Raw genomic sequence first — 24,234 nt, forward strand, 5'->3', positions numbered from 1 at the left:
CATACAAAGTCAATGGGCATGAGATGCTGGCATAACTGACTAGCACTAGTGGGAGGCTTATGATGATGTATTCCATAAAGGTAGTCATAAGATGATGACATCATGTCAATGTTTGCAATATGCATTTTTAGTGATATGTTCCATGACTTTGTCATTATATGTGATTAGCGAATACGTGATTCATTAGTGAAACTCCATGATACAATATTGACATTGTACTAAAAATGATCCCCAGCTTCCATCCATCATGCGGGATTGTGACGTAGAGATAAGCTGGTACATCTGTTGGGTGGATGATCTTGTTTCACCGGTCATGGAAATATGGGATATTGCGCCAACAATGTGGGCACATGTTAGGAACACGGTGCCGGATAGACCCACTACGAGACGCCGCGAATACACTGCTATCGGTGAGTCTCGTAACGACAGACATATTGCATCCTTTGACCTGAGATCGGTGCAGAGTCCCGGATTGTGGAGCATCGTATTTTGGGGTTGATAAATACTATTCCGTAACTAGGTAGTTATAAAAGTACCTTTTGGATGTGGTTGAAGCAAGTCGCAGGGTGTACCGAGTCAAAAAGGAATCTGCCCCCTCCCGTTTCAGGGAGAGACTCCTCTGGACCCTCTCGATATGATGAACTAAAAGCGCATGGCCATGCCTCGACTAAAGGTTAGTCGATCAGAAAAGTTCTTCACTGAGCGAGAAATGGCTAAGAATAAGGGTAGCACTTCACTCACCTTGTACTTGGCTAGGTGTCGTGTGGTGAAATGATATAATATTGGTGAGTGTTACAGGTTATGCAAGATATGATCTTCGTGAGCCTTTGGGAATCGGTACGCCTTGCTAGAGGCCAATGCTAACTATTGATCGGAAATGGTTTCCGAGTCATGTCCATTGGTTGCATGAACCTACGGGGTCACACTCACACACTTAAGGGATTAGAATACACGGATACTTGCATAATTAATTCTTGTGCAAGTGGGAGACTGTTGGAGATGCCCAGGAGGGCCTGGCCCAATAAGAACATGCTGGCCCATTAAGCAAGCATTATATATCTAATCACCGGCCAAAGAGGTGATTAACCCTAGGGCTAATCCACCTGCACCCTGCCGCACGCACTACCTGGTGCACTGCTGCCGCCGCTGCCGCATGCACCTGCCTGGTGCTTTGCTGTAGTCCTCCCTCTCGGATCAAAGGTTGATCACGGGGATCTTCGAGTACGTGCCGTGGAGTGCTAGCATGCTCCGGTTCGTCGTCCCATCCCATACGTGTGGACTGTCGTAGAGGTGTTGCTCGGTTGCGCACTTCATTAGATTGTACGACTACTTCCTCGACGTCGATTGGATCGACCACTCGCGTTTCATTAAAACTTCCGTTGCGACGTGCGACAAGTGAAGGTACATTCTATGATCATCTACTCGCAAGTTATCCTGTTTACGCTGTTATTTTTGTGTGCTAGTGAGTAGCATACCGCGTTTCCTAACACATTCTCCATCCTACGGCTTACGAAAATTCAAAGCATCCGACTCACAAGTCCCACGCACGCATTCACGCAAGTGAGCCATCGTCTTCCTCAATTTCCCCTTGCTTCTCTCTACTTTGCTCAGGAAACTAGAGCAATGGCCGAATCCGTCACCGACGGTCTCGATGGGCAACAAGAACTAAGTAAAATCGATTGTCCAAGGCCTATCCTTCTCTATCCTTCTCTTATGCGCTCTCAATTTTGTTGAAGATGGCTTAATTTTCTGTTGGTTGCTCCTCCTCTGCTTACCTTCCCAAGCCGTCGATTGGAGAAATTGCTGCTGTCCAAGCTACTGGAGCCAGTCTGCTTTGGTGGGTTGCTTCAGCCAGGCTGCAGCACAGGCCCGCCTACGCTCGCCTGCCTGGGCTGCAGCGTCCTACTGCTGGACCTAGTACTACCAGCAGGCACAGTGGGATGACGACGCGATGACGCGGAAGAACAGCGATGCAGCCAAACGGCGCTGCAGGACGACGACGCGATGGCACGGCAGCCGGCATGGTGGCGTGGCTGGACGGCTTGACGGTGGTGAGGAAGGGGCGGCCGTTGTCGTAGGGCCCTGCAGCAGGGTAGGTTGGGCCGGCGGTGGCCTGTCGACATCGGCAACAGAGCACCACGGGAGGGGAGAAAGAGAGAAGGGAGAGGATGCGCAAGGCTAAGAATCGGTCGCGCGCGGGATGCTGGGCCGATTTCGGCCGGCGGCTGCCATCCTGCTAGTTCCCAGCAAGTGGCCCCGGTGACGGATGTCCCCAGCGGCGGCGACAAAGCACCACGGGAGGGGAGAAAGAGAGAAGGGAGAGGATGCGCAAGGCTAAGAATCGGTCGCGCGCGGGATGCTGGGCCGATTTCGGCTGGCGGCCGCCATCCTGCTAGTTCCCAGCAAGTAGCCCCGGTGACGGATGTCCCCAGCGGCGGCGACAGCGTGGAGCGAAGCAGAGAGGGAAAGAAAAGAACAGGAAAAGTTTGCGATTGGGGGAGGAGAGAACTCACGCAATTATGCCGGACGATGAGGTCTCGATTCCGCTCCGCCAATATTTGCACTGTTGGAGAGATCTTTTTTCTTTTTTTTCCCTAATTAAGATATTAGAAATAATTTAAGGGAGCATTTTGGAGTGCTCCGGGGACTGGAGCCCCGTCCCATCTTTGGACCCAATAATAATAGGAAGGCTCTCAGCCTCTCTTGTTATTTTTGTTAGAAAAAAAACTCCCGCCTCTAACCCTCTAGGCTGCCGCTGCCGATAGCCGATAGCCGGCCGCAGCTTCAGCGACCTCCCCCGTCCCCGGCTGACCCCTCCGCACTCGTCGCCTTGGTCCCACTCCAGGTTCTCTCTCTCGCTGCGGTGAAGGCATGGAGCTCGAGCTCGCGCCAGCCTCAGCCCGGGCCCATCGTATTCCGCGTACGGCAAGACCGCCGCACACGCCGGATCACCGGTTGGCAGCACCGGAGGGAGGCGTTAACCGGACAGGAAAGGGAACCTAACCCAATCGCCAAATCGGGGCTAAATAAATCAAAGGAAAAGACCCGCGGCGAGAGCGGCCACTTGCGCCCTAGATAATGGCTGCCCTCCCGTTTCCTGGGTTGGTGATTGGCCGGTGAGGACAAGCAAGCGCCGCCGGAGCCGAATCGGCAAAGGTTCCGCGCCTGCCGCACATGCCCGAGGACAGGCTGCGGATGATTGGACCAAGCCGGAAATAGGTCGCTACTCTATTTGGAAGCTGCAACTTGCAGCTGCAGGGGGGCGCGGGGCTTTGGGAGGACGACGAGCTCGTGATGGGGACAAGGCGGCGACGGGGAATCCTGCACGTGGGCGGCAGTGTAGTTGACAGGGCAACTGCCAGTTGAAAGAAACCTTTCGATTTTGCCACTGATTGAAAAAGGTTAGCGCACTTACCATATTTGTCATCTCCCATTAATAAATGGACTATATACTCCCTCTCATCCTATCCGAAACATGATGCTTTGACTAGCAATAGTATCTATCACTTCGTCCCAAATTGTAGGTCATTTTAGCATTTTTAGTTTCATATAATATATATATCTAGCTAGGTGCATATCAGAAGCTATAAATGTAGAAATGCCAAAAACGACCTACAATTTAAGACGGAGGGAGTACAAAAATATATATTATAGAAGTATTTTACATAAAATAAATCAAAGGTAAGGATGTGTGACTTATATAGAACAAACCTTTTCTGATCGGAAGAAGCATATAACGCTATTGCCTATCTTTATTTAAGTCTACTTTTACTGAATTCCAAGATGTCATAGCTTATGGGAAGAGATAAAGAAAAAACCACTTAAAACCTAATAGACTGGAGTGGGCAAATAGAAGCCATAAAAAATATTAGAAATCTCTCAGCCATAATGATGATATATATATAATTGTGCCAAGAGGATCAAATATGTATATCCGACTCATAGTCTCATACACGATGCACACCGTACGTAGGCGGCCATGTTGTTTGTGATGAGGAGGGACAGAAGGACACAAAGGCGAGGAGAACATGGGATCGCGAATTGATAACAAAATTGCATATAATGAAGGGAGAAAAGATTTCGTTGTATATTATCTCGAATATAGCCTACCTATACACGCGTAAGCTTAATTTAATTATTTTTCTTTGTTTTACATTCTTGAAAACAACTTTTCTAGCAAGTACTAGACTGTTTTTGACTTTGTTCACCTTCACCGCACTGAATTTGCTTCACTCGACTCTGGTTTAGAAGCAACCTGCTATTTTGGGGGAGCTTCTCCCTTCTCTGAATAGGTCAAATTTTAGAGACTCCCTGCTATTTTAGAGACTCCCCAAGAAGGCTTGGGTTCATGTTCATTAATTACACTAAATCTATCTCGTTATTATGAACCAAACGCAGAGTATGGTATCCTCCATGCAATTGATTGGATAACACTATAACATATATGAGCAATCTGCCTACTAATATATATGAATTAGGTACGGTTAATCGATCAAGTTTGTGGTTGAACTGTAATATAGATGGTGTATGGCATACTTTGGTAGAGATGTCACCTAATTTCACTTTTGTAACTGACGTAAGATCACCGTGCATCATACAGATAACTACCATTATCATATGTACTCGATCTAATTAAAGTGTTTTGCATGATCTGTATGATGGCTTAGGAGGGGGGGAACACAATTATAGACAAACGCTCAAAAAAAATTATAGACAAAAAAATTCCCATTCTAGAAAGATAATTTATCTTCCATGCCGTGATGATGTGGACTATAGTGCTACAGGAGTTCTCCTTTTCCTTTTTGGGTTCATTTCCAGAATGACCAAAGTTGATTGAGACTAATTAAAATGAGATATCACATCAGATGAGAACACCTAACTGCCGGAAACACCTAACGTGATCAACATGTACTGACTACTGACACCAACAGACATATGAATACTTTAATAGTTTTACAATATTATCTTCTGAGGTACTACTACATAACAAATTACTTTATATATTTATAAAAAAATGTAGTAGCACGCAGTTTAATGGGCTCCAGATTGACCACTAGTCTCTTCCCGATTCCCATTTCCCAAAGGTAAATGGACAGCTAGGTCATTTCCCGAAAAATGAAAATATAAATGGATGGTTAAATTAAAGTGGCGTGCAGCTTCATTATTTTTTTTAAAAAAACTCACCTGCATGATCTGCAAGCTTGTACCTACTCGAGTACTACGAAAACTTGAAAGAGGAAACTCCTTCATTTGGTAATATAGCTTTGGGTGGCTCGAATCTCCAGAATCTTGCCCTTTTCGTCTCGCTGATGATTGACACTTGTGATCAGTGTGATTAGATTAAGGAAAAGAATTGGATCGAAGTCCTGTTGGTCTCTTATTTTTAGGAGGTGCTGAGTCATATCCTCGTTTGGTCATTGGTTGGCGACATCATATGCTACCTCACATGGGCTCCACCAGTTACCAAGAACTTTGTTTTGCCCAAGTTCCCATACATGGTATGTGCAAAAGGCATAGAGAGTATCATTCTACCTGGGGGAAAAGGAGCCTTGCAGATGCAGCCCTCCTGATTTTCTGTCCAAGATCCTCTATGCGAGTAGAGGATATATATGGGCGAAGAGGCACACATGCATGGTTCAACCACAAGAACTGAAAAGAAACTATATATATTTTGTCTCATGGACTCCTTTCTCTTTTGATGAATTTTCTATACTTTACCTTATGAATAATAGTATGTGACACAAAATGTTACTTCCATGTAACTGTATGCTAATAAAGCAGTGGCGGAGCTTGAATGAAAAATGACAGGGCCAAGTCTAATGAGATTTTTTTTTGGGGGGGGGGGGGCAAATTAGCAATTCATTCACATTTAAGTGGTAGAATTAAGTGTCAATGCAATGAGTTTTCTTGATCGCAGGGGCCATGGCCACCCTTGGCCATCACTAAGCTCCATCCCTATGCTAAAAACTAAATTGCAAAGCATAGGGTTGTTTCTCGAATAATACAATGATAAAAACACTCCAGTCAAATTTACCCATTCTTTTCTAAACCACATCACAATTTGGTGATGACCTCGACCGATGGGTCGCATTTTAATAGGCTCAATCTTTATGCCGCAAGTCTGTAACTAAGCTTCAAAAGCCTGGCCTCATTTGCGGCCCAACAAAATCAACTTTTTACAATGACCTAATAATATTTTTTTGTGGAGAAAGAGGGTATAATAACATATATTATATATAGTGCTTTGCGATGCTTACAACTTAGCGTAAGCTACACACAAGCTACAATAGAAAAGATATCATGATGATCTAAATAATACAACTAAGCATCTGTAGTAACGTTCATATTATTTTGCATGTAAAGAAGCGTATCACATTCTGGAATTTGTTGGAACCTACTTCTATTATACGTAATAGAGGAAAATTAGAACTATTTCTTCATGAAAATGCCCCCCCTCTCCAAATTCATTCCAAGATTTGATGAAAGATTCGCAAAATATTTTAGGTATATCCATCATATTGAGGTTCATTGCTACCGATGCACTAGTAGTCATGCGTAGTCGTGTCATCACCCTTGGAATTGGGTGGCCAACTTCTAATTCTATATGACTTTCTTGATGTGTGATAAAGAAGATATCTTAATTGGTGGATGGGCAAGCTATACTCAGAGCTATAGAAACCTTAGCTAGCTTTATGAGATGAACTATTTTATGTAATGATTGTTTATGGTATTTGAATATCTATCCAAATGTAATCATCATGGTTGCTACTTGTTGTCAAAGAGGTTGCATTTTCTGTGTTTTCAAAGTGTGTTTGGCTAGTGGCCTAAAAAAGTGCATGCGGGCAATATGAATTAGAGGGAGTAATATATTATTAGGAGAGATACACCAAGTAATATATATGGGCGAAGAGGCACACATGGTTCAACCACAAGAACTGAAAAGAAACTATATATATTTTTGTCTCATGGACTCCTTTCTCTTTTGATGAATGTTCTATACTTTAATTTACCTTATTAATAATAGTATGTGACACAAAATGTTACTTCCATGTAATGTATGCTAAAGCATTGGCAGAGGTTGAATGAAAAATGACGGGGTCAAGTCTAATAATGTGATGGAGAAGAGAGAGGGGGGGGGGCAAATTAGCAATTCATTCACATTTAAGTGGTAGAATTAAGTGTTAATGCAATGAGTTTTCTTGATTGCGGGGGCCATGGCCAGCCTTGGCCATCACTAAGCTCCATCCCTATGCTAAAAACTAAATTGCAAAGCATCGGGTTGTTTCTCGAATAATACAATGATAAAACACTCCAGTCAAATGTACCCATTCTTTTCTAAACCACATCACAATTTGGTGATGAGCTCGACCGGTGGGTCGCAATTTCCTAGGCTCAATCTTTATGCCGCAAGTCTGTAACTAAGCTTCAAAAGCCCGGCCAAGCCCAGCCTCATTTGCGGCCCAACAAAATCAACTTTTTACAATGACCTAATAATATTTTTTGCGGAGAAACATGGTATAATAACATATGTAGTGCTTTGCGATGCTTACAATTTAGCGTAAGCTACACACAAGCTACAATGGAAAAGATATCATGATGATCTAAATAATACAACTAAGCATCTGCAGTAACGTTCATATTGTTTTGCATGTGAAGAAGGTATCACATTTTGGAATTTGTTGGAACCTACTTCTATTATACGTAGTATATCGAGGAAAATTAGAACCATTTCTTCATGAAAATGTCCCCCCCCCCCAAAGTCATTCCAAGATTCGATGAAAGATTCGCAAAATATTTTAGGTATATCCATCATATTGAGGTTCATTGCTACCGATGCACTAGTAGTCATGCGCGCTCGTGTCATCACCCTTGCAATTGGGCGGCCAACTTGTAACTTCTAATTAATTCTATACGACTTTCTTGACGTGTGATAAAGAAGATATGTTAATTGGTGGATGGACAAGCTATACTCAGAGCTCTACAAATCTTAGCTAGCTTTATGAGATGAACTATTTTTATGTAATGACTGTTTATGGTATTTGAATATCTATCCAAATGTAATCATCATGGTTGCTACTTGCTGTCAAAGAGGTTGCATTTTTGTGCTTTCAAAGTGTGTTTGGTTAGTGGCCTAAAAAAGTGCATGTGGGCAATATGAATTAGAGGGAGTCATATATTATTAGGAGAGATACACCAAGTAACATAGAAGCCTGAGTAAATGTTCGTATAGATGGAGAACATTTTCTTTAAAATTAGCACTTCTTGGCGAGTAATGGCATGGTTAAGCTATACAAATGATTATGTAGCAACTAAACCTTTTGATGTAAAAAGTCCTTATCTCGAAAGAATTAGGTATACCATACCATTTATTTAGAGGAAAAGGATGGATTCACACTGAAGATAAAGAGAGCTCAAACATGAGTGATGCTCTTGGAAAGAGAGCTAGGTCATTTCTTTTTAGAATACATATTCTTCCCTCAATATTATACAGCCCCGGTACTATTTTTCCCTTTCCAAAATGTATACTTTTCCTGAATTTGGAAACTCCAACAGCTGACATTGAGATCTTATTGTAATCCTGCAATCAATGCAAATTCCAAGAAAATGGAATCGTAGCATTGTTTAAAAGACAAGAGGAAGCCAGTTCTTTCTGCGGAATCTCCTATTATTAGAAGGTAGGGTGTGGTAGCTTTTGGTATTTTGCCCGACAACATATCTGCTTTTCTTGGCGTATCCACCACCAGGTTGTTGAACAAAAACCTTAGTATGACTAAGTTACAGTGCTTTCACAAATATCGATGGCGTACGTGATCAGGTATGCTCTGGTTGTTTGTGTGTTGGAGAAAAAAGCCTGGCTGATACTCTATTTCCCATTGGCCAGTACGGCAGGCATGCAGGAGTTGCAGCAGGACAGTATGGCCGTCACATCATTCAATCCTTGGATCCCATTGGTCGATGTACGGCCATCCTTGGTTTTGAGAGCTTTCGGTTTCTTCGAGTTAGGCCTTGTTTAGTTGGTGAATTTGGGAGGTGCCAAATTACTGTTACAGCACTGTAGCAACACTGTAGCGTTTCGTTTGTATTTGTGAATTATTGTCCAAATATTGACTAATTAGGCTCAAAAGATTCGTCTCGCAAAGTACAACAAAACTGTGCAATTACTTTTTAATTTCATCTACATTTAGTACTCCATGCATGTACCGCAAGTTTGATGTGATAGGGAATCTTCTTTTTGCATAGTGTCAAAGTTGGAAGTTGGGAGTAACTAAACATGGCCTTATTCTGTTCACCACCCTATGGCAGAAGCAGTACAAGCCATAGTCACACGCATAGTATGACATACCGTAACAATGCACACTCCGTTGAAATATGATGCTAATTAGTATCACTTATTTGCGTGGTTTGACATAGTTAAAGTAGGTCTTCGGTTAGACTATTTGTTTCGTCAGCACTGACGGAAACCATGGTGATGACGTGACAATATCTTACCGAACAAAGAAACGCTGTTTGGTGGGTTAAACCGAGTAGCGGATCCGTTCTTTGTGAAAAGATGCGAACAACATTCTTAAAATAGACAACAGCCTGTCACCAGTATAGGTCCGATAAAATAATGGAAAGATGGAACGCGATAAAATTAGCTTTGTGCGTGAGTTGGAGGAAAGAAGTGTGCTACTACGAAATACTACAGGAAAAGCAAAAATATATTAACATGTGGTTATTAGCAAAGAAAATATTTTATGAAAATGTCTGGTATTATATAATTGAATGCTCTCTTTTCGTAGGCTTATCTTACTGGAATGCGTGGGATTCCTGTAGGAACATTGAAGAAGTTAATTCACATGTATTACTTAACTGTTTTTGAGAAAGTATAACAGGAAATCATCAGAAACCATTTAGATGTTTTATTTGGATGGATAGATTAACTGGTGTACACGTTATTTCTGTATTTGAAACAACCGGACCTAGCTAGTTTAGCTTAGAACAGCAAGACCAGCCGCCGGTTGCTGCAAAAAAAATGAATTGATTAATCGGATCATCAAATCGCGTGGCCAATTATTTACTCGATGTATTGGCCCCTTAATTTCCCCCCGTTTAGAAATAGACTGGGCGCTACCAGTACGAACTTTGGAATAATTAGTTTTCTACTACTGTTTTCAGGATATATAGCCGTACAGTGATGCCCCTTCCTAACCACCACGGGCCGCCTCAAGTATACTTCTCCATGAACATGTACCCCTATTGGCAGGTGCCGCAGTATAGAATAGCATATGTGCTGCTGGTACCATTTGTACAAGCATTAGACAATTCTTCTACATGTGCATGTGCACCCCCAATTTGCAAGTTGCAATTATTATCTGATGGTATATATCCAATGGGGAAAGATCTCACTACTAGTCTGAAAACTAGCGAGTGTCTGGTGTTGTATGTTTACAATGTGCAATCTATCATGTATGCATGAGTTGGTTAAAATAAGAGCTCCAATTTTCACTAAATTGAAGCATCCATACGAAGTATACCATGAAAGATAATACAAATTCTGCTTGGTTGCTTGTGCTAATAATTAAACTAAATTAGACTCTTCTGCCAAAGAACTGATCTAGACACCTTGGGGGCATGGGGCTATATGATGCGAAATTGAAATAAAGTTGCTTAGAAAGTCGAGCAACACAAGGTTTTTTCACATTAAAAAGGGAAAAAATCCAAATTACTACCCTCAACTATGAGCAAATATTAAAAACACAGCAAATATTCTTTTCTTGATATTAACATATGGTTGCTTGTGATGAGTTGTCACTGCTGGTTTTCTTAGTAGTGCGGCATCCAGGATGTGGTAGGTCGTTGGTTATTTAATTATCCTGTAATAATACCCTTGTGTTCGTACCTTTAGAAAGTTTTTCCCCGATTAACCATAAATCAAGAGACTTCAAACCTTGATTCCATCATAGGAGAAAGTGAAATGAGAAATTCCTTAGCTACCAAATTTTCTGTGAAAACTATGGTTGAGGGAAAATGTCAACCCAATCATATATACAAGGGCACATACAATCTTGGGATACACGTAATCAAGCTTTCTAATTAAATGCGATTTGAATTTTAAAATGACATGTTTAATTTTCTGTAAACAAATATTTAATGCACAATTGATCTCATAAGTATATATGCTGCAATAAAAATCGGTGACCAAAGTTACACTTACTATAAGGGCAGCTGTATCAAACCCCAAATGATTTCCTTTTTGAGTGTGGCATACTTTTGTAGCAAGATCTACTTTTGGACTTTCATAGTATGAAAAGTCAAAAGTTATGTGCCGACAAAAAAAAATCAATTATTGAGACCGATCATAGACAACGAGGTAAGTGCATGTGTTATTGCCCGAAACAGAAAAACAAAAATATTATTGGTCGTGCCATGTGGAGTTTAATAGATTTGCAGTACATACACATCACCATGTTGCCTCTGGATTTAACTATGCTACAAAACTGGAGGACCAGGTTGAGAGAATTGTCTTGCTCTGATGAAAGATTAGTTGGATACATATATAGGAAGGATTTGGTCAAAGTTAACATGTCACTTATTATCTGAGTACATGCATACATTTCTCTATAGGCATTTGACACATACTCCTAACCTAAATATATTTCAACTAATTGGTCGACATATAGTAGTCTCCAACATGACACTTTAATTTCACCGATAAATATGTTCCCAATAAATCTAATAATATAAACTCACGTTGTTAGTCTATTTATTTTCTAAAAGAGTATTTTGATGGAGAAAGTTAAAAATACTGAAATAAAAATAGTCCTCAATGGACTTATATTTTGGAATTTGAATAGGAGGCAGTTCACTTTTTTTTTAATTTCATGCTAATTTACTAAACACTGACCTTTCCAAGGTCTTGCTAGTAACATGACTGCGTACATCATGCATGCATGTAACCGGGCAGTTTGCTGGTGAACGATATTGCAAGAAGTCGTCTTCGTTCCCGCGTCTCCACGCGTCGGCTAAGCGTCCGGCAGGCGGCGGGGACACCACGAGCACCTCCCGCCCGTCTCTAGGGCACACCAACAATATTATCTTCGCCATCGGCCTCAATTATTTAACACTACTTTTAATAAACTTTGCTAAGCACGCTAAACCAAACCAATCGCCTCGTACGATCTTCTGTGCGCGTATCATTTGTAGCACCCTTCGTCTATTTTTCTAGTGCTAGCTTAGACAGCCTAGCGTGGAGCACACAAAGTATACACCTCCTGGTTTTAGTTTTTGTATATATGCAGTCTTGTGCTGTTATTTATGTTTACGTGACTGTATATCTTACAATCTACCAAGTTGAATACAAGGTTTTCCATGATTAAAATATCAACAAGTTATTACTACTATACTTACAGTCTATACCAAGCTGAAGATTAGAGGTGCCTCACTAGAGTTACAACAGTTGGAAACAAAAACCAACCCCTTTTCTAAAGACTTGTATTTCACGGCTGGCTTAGTCAAGAAAACGTTTAGGAGTGCTTGTGTATTACCTTTCGTGCTTGCAACGATGGTCTCTCGGCTATCATTAGCACAGCCATTTAGGAGTCTAATTAGCACCAACCAATAAACTAAGCCCTGAGATCAGGTAGCCAATTGGGTGTTGTGCGTCTGGCCTCCTCTCTTACCTTTCTTTGCTAAATAAAGCAACTAGCAGATAGGGGAAAGTCTGCTTGCAAGTTGCATCCACCCAGCGCCAAGAAAAGCCAGCCCTCTTCCCATAAACGCACACCCAGACGCATTATTCCCTTCCCCTCTCCTCCCTTGGGAAACCTTTTGAGCTTTCTTCTTCCAGCTCCCCTGCCCAGATCTCCTCCTGACCTTCTTTGGCACGTTCGGCGCCATCTATCTCGCCTTCCTGGCCGACCGGAGATCCTGCCGTCGTCCTTGCTAGCTCCTTGAGGGTCGTCTCCGTATCCATTTCCAGCGTGTGAGGGGAGAGGGGAGGTTGAGAGAGAGAGAGAGAGAGAGAGAGAGAGAGAGAGAGAGAGAGAGAGAGAGAGAGAGAGATGGGGAGGGGAAAGATTGTGATCCGCAGGATTGATAACTCCACGAGCCGGCAGGTGACCTTCTCCAAGCGCCGGAACGGGATCTTCAAGAAGGCCAAGGAGCTCGCTATCCTCTGCGACGCCGAGGTCGGCCTCATGATTTTCTCCAGCACCGGCCGCCTCTATGAGTACTCTAGCACCAGGTCTGTTCATCTATGCTTTCATGTGGATTTTGCATGGTTTTTTGCTTGAAGGGATGCAAATTATTCTTGTTTTTTTTTGGTAGTTCTTGCTTAGATTTATCGATTCAGAACTACTATTTGTGTTGCCCAAATATTATATTTGGACATACACACCTTCTCCATAAAAAGGCTTGAAAGATAAATTCATTTGTCACATATATTCGCTATCATGGAGCAATAATTGCATATATTTATATATATGTATATATTGGTCTTTTTCATTGGCGAGCAAGAAGTTTGTGACGCCGTCTAATTTACTATCAGTATTTTTTTCTCCTCTTCCTTACTTGATCTATCTGAATTTTTTTGTGCTTTGTGTAAAGCTTGTATATATATTAATATGGTCGTACAGTTTCATGTGATCAACACCTTGCATTGCAGTACGAAACACAAAGGTTTTTGGTGATAGTATGCATGTGTGGTCCGTTTTACAGGCCGGTTAGTTCGTACAGATACAATCTAATTGGTAGAGTTCTTCCAAAGAGAGAGCATGGATCTAACTTCTAGAATTTATAATTTTTATTGTCCTTTATTTTATTTTCTTGAGAACTGAACTTAAATATTTTGTACTGAAATCACATAGCTAGTAACATTTTTCTCTTCTTTCATAAATTACCATCGTGTGCTGTGTGCAGCATGAAATCAGTGATAGATCGGTATGGCAAGGCCAAGGAAGAGCAGCAGGTCGCCGCAAATCCCAACTCGGAGCTTAAGGTTTGCTCTTGATATTCTAAAGTGTTTTCTCTTGTTTAAGTAAGAGAGTTTAGTACTGCTTGAAAACTGTTTATATAGTACCCCACAATGTTAGTGCTAAATGTGCTTAATTTTTTAAATAATGAATGTACTCTATTTTTGCACATGCATGTTTCAACTTTTTAAGTGTATAGCGTATGCTATGTTTAGTGAAACACTTTCTTTCTTCACATTTAAAATAAGCTCGTCGAGTTAGATTGAGATGGCATCTTTGCACCAAATACCCTTGAGTATTGCCACAATCTTGATAAATGTTCTTCAATTTCAAGGGGTGCGTATTTTATGGCTCTAGGGTTGGGGAGAACACTACTACATAACTGATCTTCAATATATATACCACCCCGTCAGTACTGGTTTAAAATTCTCAGAAATAGCAAAACAAAATCTGTTTAAAAACTGGTGCACAATTGGTTGGAAAGTCAGTCATTTCAAATAATATCACAGTAGGCTCTATCTTCAGAGCCTCCATTATTCACTCTCACAATTCAATATATTTATTTCAGCACTAAAAGAATTTGATTGTGACTAAATTGTTCATGAGAAGTCATATGGAATCTAAATAAGTAAACATTTGTTTTGTTTGAAAGCTACAGACTTGAGTTGTGAATATATAATTTCAAGATCACATATAAGTCGATCCGCATGCATGTATTTTGTTAGCAAGAAATCATGCATGAGATGCTTGATCTTTTCTAGTTAGAAGAGTAATTTCAGTACTTGATCATATCATTAAACAGTTTGCTTGTTTAGTTCGTCCACCAAAATGGTTCGATCAATCAATCACATCCGTAGTACTATAAGCATGGACAATCCCATACTAATTAATAAAAGAAAATAGAATGACAACAACTCAGACCTCGCCCAAATGCATGCACTTACATGGTTATTATGGTGCGTATCAATTTTTTGTTATTTAGTTTTGGATTTTAATCAGTAGTAATAGAATTTTTAGGTAATCAAGCAGCTGAATATATATTACAAATTAATACTGCAAAGATTTAATCAAACCACGCATTATATATGCCTATCCTCCACAGGTTGAGTATCTTAATTTGCTGCAACTCTCTATATATGGCTGTTATCCTATGCTTTCAGGAGCAGCAGTACCTATAGATGCATCAGTCTAGTATTAATTCCATCCGTACATTAAAACTCACAAGAAATCTGATGAGAGAGATAAAAGGAACTTTTTTGCGAAATGATAAAAGGACTTTCTACAGAACTAGAGAAGGATATAGTCTCACATTCTCATGAGAAAGAAAGTAACTACTGAGTTCCTATATATCGATACCACTTGTCATATTTTTCAACTGAAAGATGGGCTGCTAGCAGGTATCATACTTTGCTTGATCTGGAATGTGAGGAGTTAGGACATATGTGTTCAGTAAACTTACATAAATGTATAATAATATCTATTTATGCTTTTAAATTTCTTTTAAAAAAATACTTCAATGTTCCATTTTGCCGGAGAAATGGTATAAACATTAGAGTTGTTAGTGAAAGGAACGTTTGTTCTTGAAAGAAAGGGAAAAAAAGAGTGCTGGTAATATCTGTGAGAATAAGTCTAAATTTCCAGGGTGTGAAAATCAGTGAAAAAAAAATCAAATAAAAAGGGAAAGCGTTAGAGGCAAATATCTAGTGAACAACAATTTGACACTGATCACTAACTATTTGTATGTCCACATATTTGAAATGCAGTTGAGTTTGGTCTCAACATTTTTCATGGTTATACATATAGGACATTTTCTGCCTTTATATTCGGTCCTTTAATTTTTTTTAATGCCAAAACGTTGTCTTCTCATTTTCTTGAGTTTTGAACAATTAGCCTGTTTCATCATATTTACATCCATTTATTAATCGCATAATGGAAAAAGAAGTGCAAACCTGAAGAGATTGCCTGTGATAATTAGATATCAAGAAACAGAAGTTGTCTTTCCACAATATAACAAGAAAGAAAGAAAAAGAAGTTGTCAAATGGAATTCTGGACTCAGCAGACGAGATGTCAAAATCTAAGCTGGGCTGTGCCATCCAAACTTTCACGTCCAGTCTGCTGCCAAAGGCATCTGGGCTGTAAATCTTGGGCTGGGCTAACTAGTGGAACAGAGTATACAGCTCTACTAAGTCACAATTCAAAGAAAAAGACTCATCCCAAAAATACACTGGTACATGGTTTACAGCAGCACACATAGCAGTAAACCAGGATTTACACTTGCATGTATATACCTCCCAGATTATGTCATTTTGTGTTTAGGCGCTCCCCTGATAACAGGAAACCAAAGAGTATGTATGTGATGCCTTAAAAAAAAGTATATGTAATGGAAATGAATAATTGACCTGAATTATATCACTTTTATTAGTAGCACATGCAGGAACAGTCTCTCTGCGCCACATAGATCAACATACCGCTTCTTGTGATTTTAGTTCCTTTTGCATTGATGAATTCGTTCCTGTCTTCGTATTTGGCATGTAGACAGGGTAATTTGTTGCATTCTATTTCATTATTTGTTGTTTTTTTAAAATTAGTTACAGTCAAACTTTCGAAACGTTCTGGTTCCAAACTTTAAAAATCTGGAGTCCAAAATATATTAAAGTGTTTTTAGAATTGTCTCAAAAGGCATTTACACTAATAAAGCACTGCAAAGTTAGCCATAGTTCTGTTTGCAGAACTGGACTGGTACAACATTGCGACAATGAAACATCTCTGCATTGTCTCGCAGTATTCACAGATTTGGTCTTGTCTTTTAATCAAATGTAATTTTTTAAAAGATCTACAGAGGATTTGAATGAAGCACAAAAGGGGGAAGACATCTCAAAAGACGCATGTCCTTTCCTTCATATACTTCTCAAAGCAAAATTTACAAGTTCCTACACTAGAAAAGCCTGCTTCACAGACGAAGCATCATGAACTAATTAGGAGGTCCAACACATAACAGAGCAGCAAACGAACTTGAATTCTTCCAACACCAAAACATGCCTTAATCAGCATTTTACTTTAACTGGAAAGTGCCTCTTTGCTACTTGAGTTTTTTTAGACACGTTTGCCACTTGAGCTTGGTTGATACGGGAATGTATAATTTCTAGTACTTCCATAGACCACCCAATAGGCTACACCAGAAACTGCCCTCAAAGATATAGCAGGACAGTTCAAATGCAACTGAACTCCCGTTTATTCCCATACCTCCGACCTTGCAAAACAAAGAAAGTAGGATGAAGATGTAAAATGGTCAGCCTCTCCTGCTAATTGTGAATCTCAATACAGAGAACAGCAAAATAAAAAACAGTTACAAGCTCTACTAACATCCAAAGCTTACCGCAGTGTAGATATTGAGCACTCTGAACATTAACTACAGAAGAATCCCACGGCCAGACAAGTGTTTGGTGCACCCTACAAATCACAAAATCACGAGAGATCGTCATTTACTTGTACCGACATGTTCTTATCAGAATTTTCATTCACCTTGTGTTGACATGTTTGTATCAGAATTTTCACTCACTTTGTTTCTTCATGGAGTTTGCTTGCCACTGCATAGTGGCAACAGTGTCAGCCAAAATAGTTTGCTAGCTCACTAGCACCACCTTGACGTACTGCTTGATGATCCAAAGCTTTCAAAACCATAAGATAGCCTCCACATTGCAAATATGGACAACAAAGTTTTGAACCTAATATCTGCTGTTTAAGTATAGTGCTGCGAAATGTTACTTCATGCTACAAGATTTCATTAACGTAACGTCCTGCTTGTTACAGACACATGATTATTAATTTAATTTTGACCTATGAGTTCATCAATAACATAACCTGTGCTTTTCCTGATAGTTTTGGCAAAGGGAGGCAGCAAGCTTGAGACAACAACTGCACAACTTGCAAGAAAATCATAGGTATGATCCAGAAACCCTGAAAAAGTTTCAAGAACATTGTTCATTAGAAACTTGTTTATCCACTATTCAGAGAGAGAAGCACAATGCAAAAGTAAGAAATATCCAAAAACAGCTACAACAGTAGCACATTCAATTATTATGTGAAAGGCTAGACACCAAAATACTTGAGGAACATAGAATTGGGCACCTGGAATATTCGATGTAAATAAACCAAAAGGGCTATTCATAGTTAAATATTGCTTTTGTAATAACCTCATTCTTGGATCTAAAGGGGAAGTATCTTTTCAGTAAAATACATGATCCAAAATCCTGTTGCTAGTTTTAAGCTACCAAGTATTGCATTGGTTTCCTGGGTAACCACACAAGAAAATTCTGGAAACCAAGCTTTGACCCTAAGCATATCCCTCTTGCATATGGAGATTGCTGACAAATTACCCATGTATCAAATCAGATTCCAATGCTGCTATCATTGTAGACTACGAAAACATTATTGATAAAAAGATCACCTATGGTGGCCAAGATCTTTGGCTAGACAGTGTATCTATAATTCAAAATAAGGGTGTGGATGTACACCTAGACCACCCAGGTTTGAAGTCCTCGTCGAGCCGAATTTGGGTGCCTATTTTCTTCTTAATATAAAGCCACCTAATTCCTCTTAGGTTGGCCTAGTTTTTTATCCATAATTCTAAATAACACAATATAAAATGTATTACATATCAATTGGTTACAGGCAGTTGACGGGAGAGGATCTTTCTGGGCTTAATGTTAAGGAACTGCAGTCCCTAGAGAATCAGTTGGAAACAAGCCTGCGTGGGGTTCGCTCAAAGAAGGTCTGGATGCTAATCACATCTCTATGATCAGTTTGTTCCTACAAGAGTCATCACTAAAGATAGTTAGTCATTACTACTGTTGCTGCTCTTAACAGGACCATCTCTTGATCGATGAAATTCACGAATTGAATCGGAAGGTACTGCAGAATTATGACTTTATAGTTCTTTGTGGTGTTTTATTTGATTTTAGTAACACTGACTTTAGCATCGTATTGATTGCAGGCAAGTCTATTTCACCAAGAAAACATGGACTTGTACAATAAGATCAATCAGATTCGTCAAGAAAGTGCCGAGTTATATAAGAAGGTAGCTGATGTCTGAACAAGAATACTATCGAGTAACCACCTAACCGCATATATAACATGATATTAATTGTTCTCAGATCTATCAGACCGAAGGGCCAAGCGAAGTTAATCGGGAATCACCGACTCCATACAACTTTGCAGTAGTAGAAAACACAGATGTTCCTGTGCAACTTGGACTCAACACGCTGCCACAACAGAACAGCATCGAGCCATCGAATGTTCCTAAGCTAGGGTAAGTGGATAGCATTAACTATCTATGTATTTTTCAATTGGTTAGTTAGTGTTGACTCCAGACATATGATGAGTCATCAAACACACGCAGATTGCAATTAAATCCATGAAGCAGAGTCAAATCACCATTCCTATTGTGCTGAAGGGATACTATTCATTGTAAAGAGATGATACTCAGCAAGACAAACAAAGTATTTATGGCAGAGAGATTTGAGATATGAATTTGTAAATGCACTACAAATAAATTCCAGACTGGAATTGAGCTGTGGAATTCAGTGGATGATTGTTTGCTATCTGCATTTGATGTTTGATGAGACTTTTCTCATATTAAACAAGTTGCAAATTTTCTAGTACACTTACCAGGAAAAAATCCAGCATGCAAGTTTCTACTTAAATCTTGCCATGCTGAAGGAAACCAGAAAAGAAGACTTGACTGCTGTGTGGGACATTTTCTAGAAAAAAAAAAGAGCAATGGTGGACAGGGAACTTATATTGGTGGCCTTTGTATTTTTATATAGAATGATATGCTACCGACAAGTGAGTCTAGTCTCCACTCACTCGAGTTTTATATTGGTAAATAGTGTCATCATGCATTTAGTAGGATATGAATATAATATAACAATGATGTTAGGCAATTAGCTTTCTACGGGGAAACTATTGGTTGCACAGCAATGGTAACACAAAGGCAGAGATGCTTGGCGCACCATAGAGATTTTTCATATCTTTTTTAAGTCCATAAGCCCATTATCACAATTCTCAAGGTACCTTTCTTCATCAAGTTCTTTACTCGAGTCCCACTGTCCCAATAAGGAAACAGAGCTTGAATAAATAAGAAGGTGGGGTCTGGGGGACGGAAATGCGTAGCTAGTGCTGAAAGCCCCCTCACAAAGTGGGATCTGGAAGAGAATTTCTAGGCAGCTTTACTCTTGCTTGTTTTGGAAGGAGGTTGATTCCCACCCAAGACCTCCAGGACACAATTTTTACCATGTGAATTTAAAACATTATGCCTCAGGATGATAATGACAGCCAGCATTGAAAGCCTAAACCAGTATACTGAGAAGGATGAGGAAAGAAGTCCACATCCTAAGTGGCACGTTTGTTGTCCACATTCTAAAGTAGGATTCATCAAATCTAAAGAAGTTGTAAACTGCCTGTCTCCTGTTTCAGTCTCCAAAACATTGGCGAGCAACAAAATCATGTCATATTCCCCTTGAGAAGACGAAGAGAAAGTGTCATTGTGAGTTCAATGCTCAAGTTCTGGAGTGCAGAGATCCGACTCCTCTGGGCCAAAAACTTTTCAGATTTGGCAGGGAGTTTTGGAATGCAGCCTAAGCAAAATCCTTCCAGGAACCCCTGCAGGAAACCTATTTAGGGGCAAGAGGGCCCAACGTCCAACGAAACCAAGAGCTTAAGAATCCATGCCCCCAAAATTATATCCACAACGACCTTGGATTAAAGGCGCATCTTAGTGGGCCAAAATGACCACTATGGGCTCAATCAGGGGGATTCACCATTTTGGCTCATTTCGCTGCACACAGCCCAAACAACCTAATGACCCAAAAGAAGCATACTTGTCCATGTAAGAATTATCCTGTGTCAAATCCAGGCCATCCAAAGGGGGGGGCCCATGTTCTTGCAAACAAGTAAATATAGTTCCCGTCTTCCCAGAGAACAAATGTGTCACGGGGAAATTTTGATGCCACAATATAGGATCCAACCAATACACCGTTCAGAAACACAATGAACACTATATCTATAAAACAACAAGAATTCGAATAATGTAATTATCTAGTAGAAAAATTCCACCATATTTTTTTTGAAGCAATTCTAAGATGTGTCACAGATTGTACTGCGTACTACTACAATTCGGTCATTTTCTGACACATAACTGATAGTAATTATGAATTTATTTACTTACATTACAATTTTCTTGCAAGATATGCAGTTGCTGCCTCTAGCTTGTCACCGCCCCTTGCATTAATCTGACATAAAACGAAGCAATGAGATCAAATCACAAGTTTTGTAAGCGGATCTGAAGTAATTTGCTACTGCTAGATAAACAACATCACGAAAGGGCAAATTCACAAAGAACAACATACTCCATAGCATGTAATACTTAATATCACCTAGAAATCATCAATGAAAATTAACCATCTACCAAACCTAACATCTCTACATGCTGTAATTAAAACAGTTTTTTTCTTTCATTCTATTGTCCTATATGCAAATGCGCAATTGATTAATGTTTCCAGCTAAACAACTAAGATATCCCTCCAAACAAAACCACGGCAAACTCCCCAATACTCCTGATGAGCCAGCGAAAGAATAAACAGTTACTGAACATTGCATGATCTCATCTCTAATAGATGGCACAGTCAACCAGAAAATTAAGAAGCAGGGACATTCGATTTAATACTGATTACAACAACTTGCTAGCCTGCTAGGACTTGGGTTGAATCACATGAACCACCTGACATCTCTTACGTAGCCTGCTAGGACTTGACTTAAATCACATGAACCATATGACATTTCTTACGAGTGTCCATATCTTGCTTACTGAACAGTTATTGGACATTAAATTTCACAACTTAAACTATAACTCAGAGCTTAAAAAGAGTTACAAGGTCACAACATCCGATGCCATCAAGGCTACTCTTCCCCATATTTTTGGTTTTCCCGTCAGCAAAGATGCAAGGCACTTTTTAAGGTCTCACCCCATGCTCTATGTCTCTCCCAACCTCATCCAGTAATTAAAATTTTTAATTTGGAACAACGATGTATCTAATGATCTTTGAACCGCATAAGTGTAACACAAAATCAAACAAGATATTGAAGCAAAACGAGTTGGAAATTCACTAATCCACAAGGAAGGTAATGCATAAAGGTGGATAGTGCTACCTTAGAACTGCCACAGGCTTATCAAAAGGGTGGTCCTTCTGGACAATAGTAAAGATTTTGGCCGTGTGAGCATGAAAATAGAGAGCTACCCTCACATATTTTTCCAATAAATATTGTTTCCATTATCAAATTATATCATATATTCATATTCTCATATAACAGCATTGACATGGCTATTTAAAATACTATTTCACAAAAAGGTGACATCCTAGGCAACCCAATTTGAAAATGCCCATACCACAGTTGGATCTATCAAAACCACAGCACACAAAAAACAAGCTAGAAACATCTTTGGGGCAAAGCAGGGTGTGAGGAGATGGAAAAATTCCATGTATCTTCCCATCTATAATTTTATTTAACACCCCCCCCCCCTTCCCCTCAAAGTTTCATGTTGAATCTACGACGACATGCCACAATACACACTCACAATATGCCTACAAATTTAAAATCATATTGTGGAAACATATTCAAAGAGATCAGCAGCAAACCAATATTTAATATAGATATCTACACTACATAAACAGTTACTCCGTACCAATTGTGTGTTCTATATCAAATTCGCTTGCCAGCCATTGTTGCATAATACACACAATCAAGTACAGCTAAATCTTTAACACATCCTAAAAGAAGTGTAGTACTGTACAGTGGATTTGCAACAACATCAGAATATAATCTTTGTTATTACAAATAGCAATGAAGGCATGCCTCGGTGAGCATAAGCTGTACCAAAAAATGAGCATCATGAAAACACAAAACAATACAATATGCATAATGCATCGCTATAATTATCTTTGTTGCTTTCTAGATTTCGTGGAGGCTACCATCCTCCGCTTCCTCTAAAAATTACTGCCCAGTATACAGTGCAAGGAACATCACATCCATGGGCCTCTTCAGACACCAAAATCTAGGACATATACGCCTCCAGGCTATGGTAAGTGCTGACAACACAAACTCTTACACAAGTACAGTGCTATGCAGCCGCAGCCACAAGTGAGATGCCCTAGTCGAAGGTTTGCAGCAACAGAAGCAATTGGAACAAAAGAAAAGATCTAGACTCACGTATAGGCATTTAAAACCTGGGCTTCTCGCACGATCCTAAAATGTAAGAACGCCAAACATAATCGGTGATATGGAATTAGTTAAAACGTCACCAATGCAAGTGATAACAGCACCAAATGTACTCCGCAAAAGCACGGAATCAACCCGCAGAAGGGATGGGGAAGGTGTCAGAGTCCTCACCTGAGACGACGTCGGCGCGCCGCTGCGGCTCGAGAGATGCGAGCCATTCTGATCTTCTATTTTTTGGGGTGGGAGGCTACAAGCTATACAGAATGGAAGGAGGGATCGGAGAAGGCAACACCGAGCCGGCGGATGCGTGTGAGCAGCTATTAGAGATGGAATCGAGCAGGATGCGGCGCGGCGATTAGCGGGGCGCGCGCGGATCTGGGCTGGACGGCGCGGCGGTCGGCCGCCTGGCGAGCGGAGGCGCGCTCCCGGGACGAGGCGAGGACGCTTGGCGTGGGGAAGCCATGCGAGGCGAACAGATGGCCGTCGAAGGCAAGGAAACCCTCGCGGGACACACGTCGCCCGCGGGGGCTCACCAGCGCGGAGAGAGGGGACGCCGCGGGAGAAAGCAAGCGAAATCTGAGCTGGATTCTAAATCTCCCGGCTCGATGCGTGTGTGCGTGCAGGTGCAGCTGCCGGGAGGAGGCCTGCCGGGGGTGCCTTCTTGTAGGGAGCGGAAAGGCGCCGGGGAGCCAAAATATCTAGGGCTCGCCGGGATTAAAATACGCGGCGGAGGAGTGTCGCAGCTTCGGCCACGTCGCCTCCCCCCGACAGCCGTGCGGGCGCGCATCCGATCCGATCCCCGCCTGCCGCCGCCGCGCCCGCACCCGGTCGTGGCGCACGCACGATTCCGACGCCGGAATTTAAAAAACTCCTGCGCGGCTATGCGTGGTGCTCGCCGCTCCGGGCTCGGGGCGACGGCGGCGGGCCTGGGGGCAGAAAGGCGCGGACGGGGAGGGTACGGACGGGCGGCACGTGTGCTCGGCTCCGTCGGATCGAGGGCGCTGGCGA

The 24,234-nt window shown here is 41.0% G+C and overlaps 1 protein-coding gene and 1 long non-coding RNA gene across 3 annotated transcripts; one reads left to right on the plus strand and one right to left on the minus strand.

Moving 5' to 3' along the window:
• Positions 1 to 12,719: 12,719 nt before the first annotated feature.
• On the plus strand, positions 12,720 to 19,574 carry LOC101774359 (MADS-box transcription factor 27). Its single transcript, XM_004952834.3, has 8 exons — positions 12,720 to 13,225; positions 13,900 to 13,978; positions 17,833 to 17,894; positions 18,625 to 18,724; positions 18,820 to 18,861; positions 18,947 to 19,030; positions 19,107 to 19,261; positions 19,352 to 19,574. The coding sequence occupies exons 1-8, from the start codon at positions 13,044 to 13,046 to the stop codon at positions 19,368 to 19,370; spliced, it is 723 nt and encodes a 240-aa protein (XP_004952891.1). The 5' UTR covers positions 12,720 to 13,043; the 3' UTR covers positions 19,371 to 19,574.
• LOC105913668 lies at positions 16,746 to 23,884 on the minus strand. 2 transcript variants are annotated; one of them, XR_002677369.1, is made up of 6 exons: positions 23,398 to 23,884; positions 21,179 to 21,242; positions 18,608 to 18,762; positions 17,513 to 17,910; positions 17,330 to 17,403; positions 16,746 to 17,203 (listed from the first exon to the last, which is right to left on the minus strand). It is a non-coding gene; the product is annotated as an uncharacterized LOC105913668 (long non-coding RNA). The 2 variants fall into 2 exon arrangements; XR_001163180.3 differs by lacking the exon at positions 18,608 to 18,762 and having other exon boundaries at positions 23,398 to 23,878.
• Positions 23,885 to 24,234: the final 350 nt, after the last annotated feature.

Source organism: Setaria italica, chromosome I, assembly GCF_000263155.2.
Source record: "Setaria italica strain Yugu1 chromosome I, Setaria_italica_v2.0, whole genome shotgun sequence".
In the NCBI taxonomy this organism is placed as follows: Eukaryota; Viridiplantae; Streptophyta; class Magnoliopsida; order Poales; family Poaceae; genus Setaria; species Setaria italica.

What these genes read in the sequence shown, in the direction of transcription:
- LOC101774359 (XM_004952834.3), top strand. Translation starts at nt 13,044, where the DNA reads ATGGGGAGGGGAAAGATTGTGATCCGCAGGATTGATAACTCCACGAGC. An exon ending in ATCCCAACTCGGAGCTTAAG is followed by an intron (nt 13,979 to 17,832) that starts GTTTGCTCTTGA and finishes TTTTCCTGATAG; the next exon opens with TTTTGGCAAAGGGAGGCAGC. An exon ending in GTGGGGTTCGCTCAAAGAAG is followed by an intron (nt 18,725 to 18,819) that starts GTCTGGATGCTA and finishes TGCTCTTAACAG; the next exon opens with GACCATCTCTTGATCGATGA.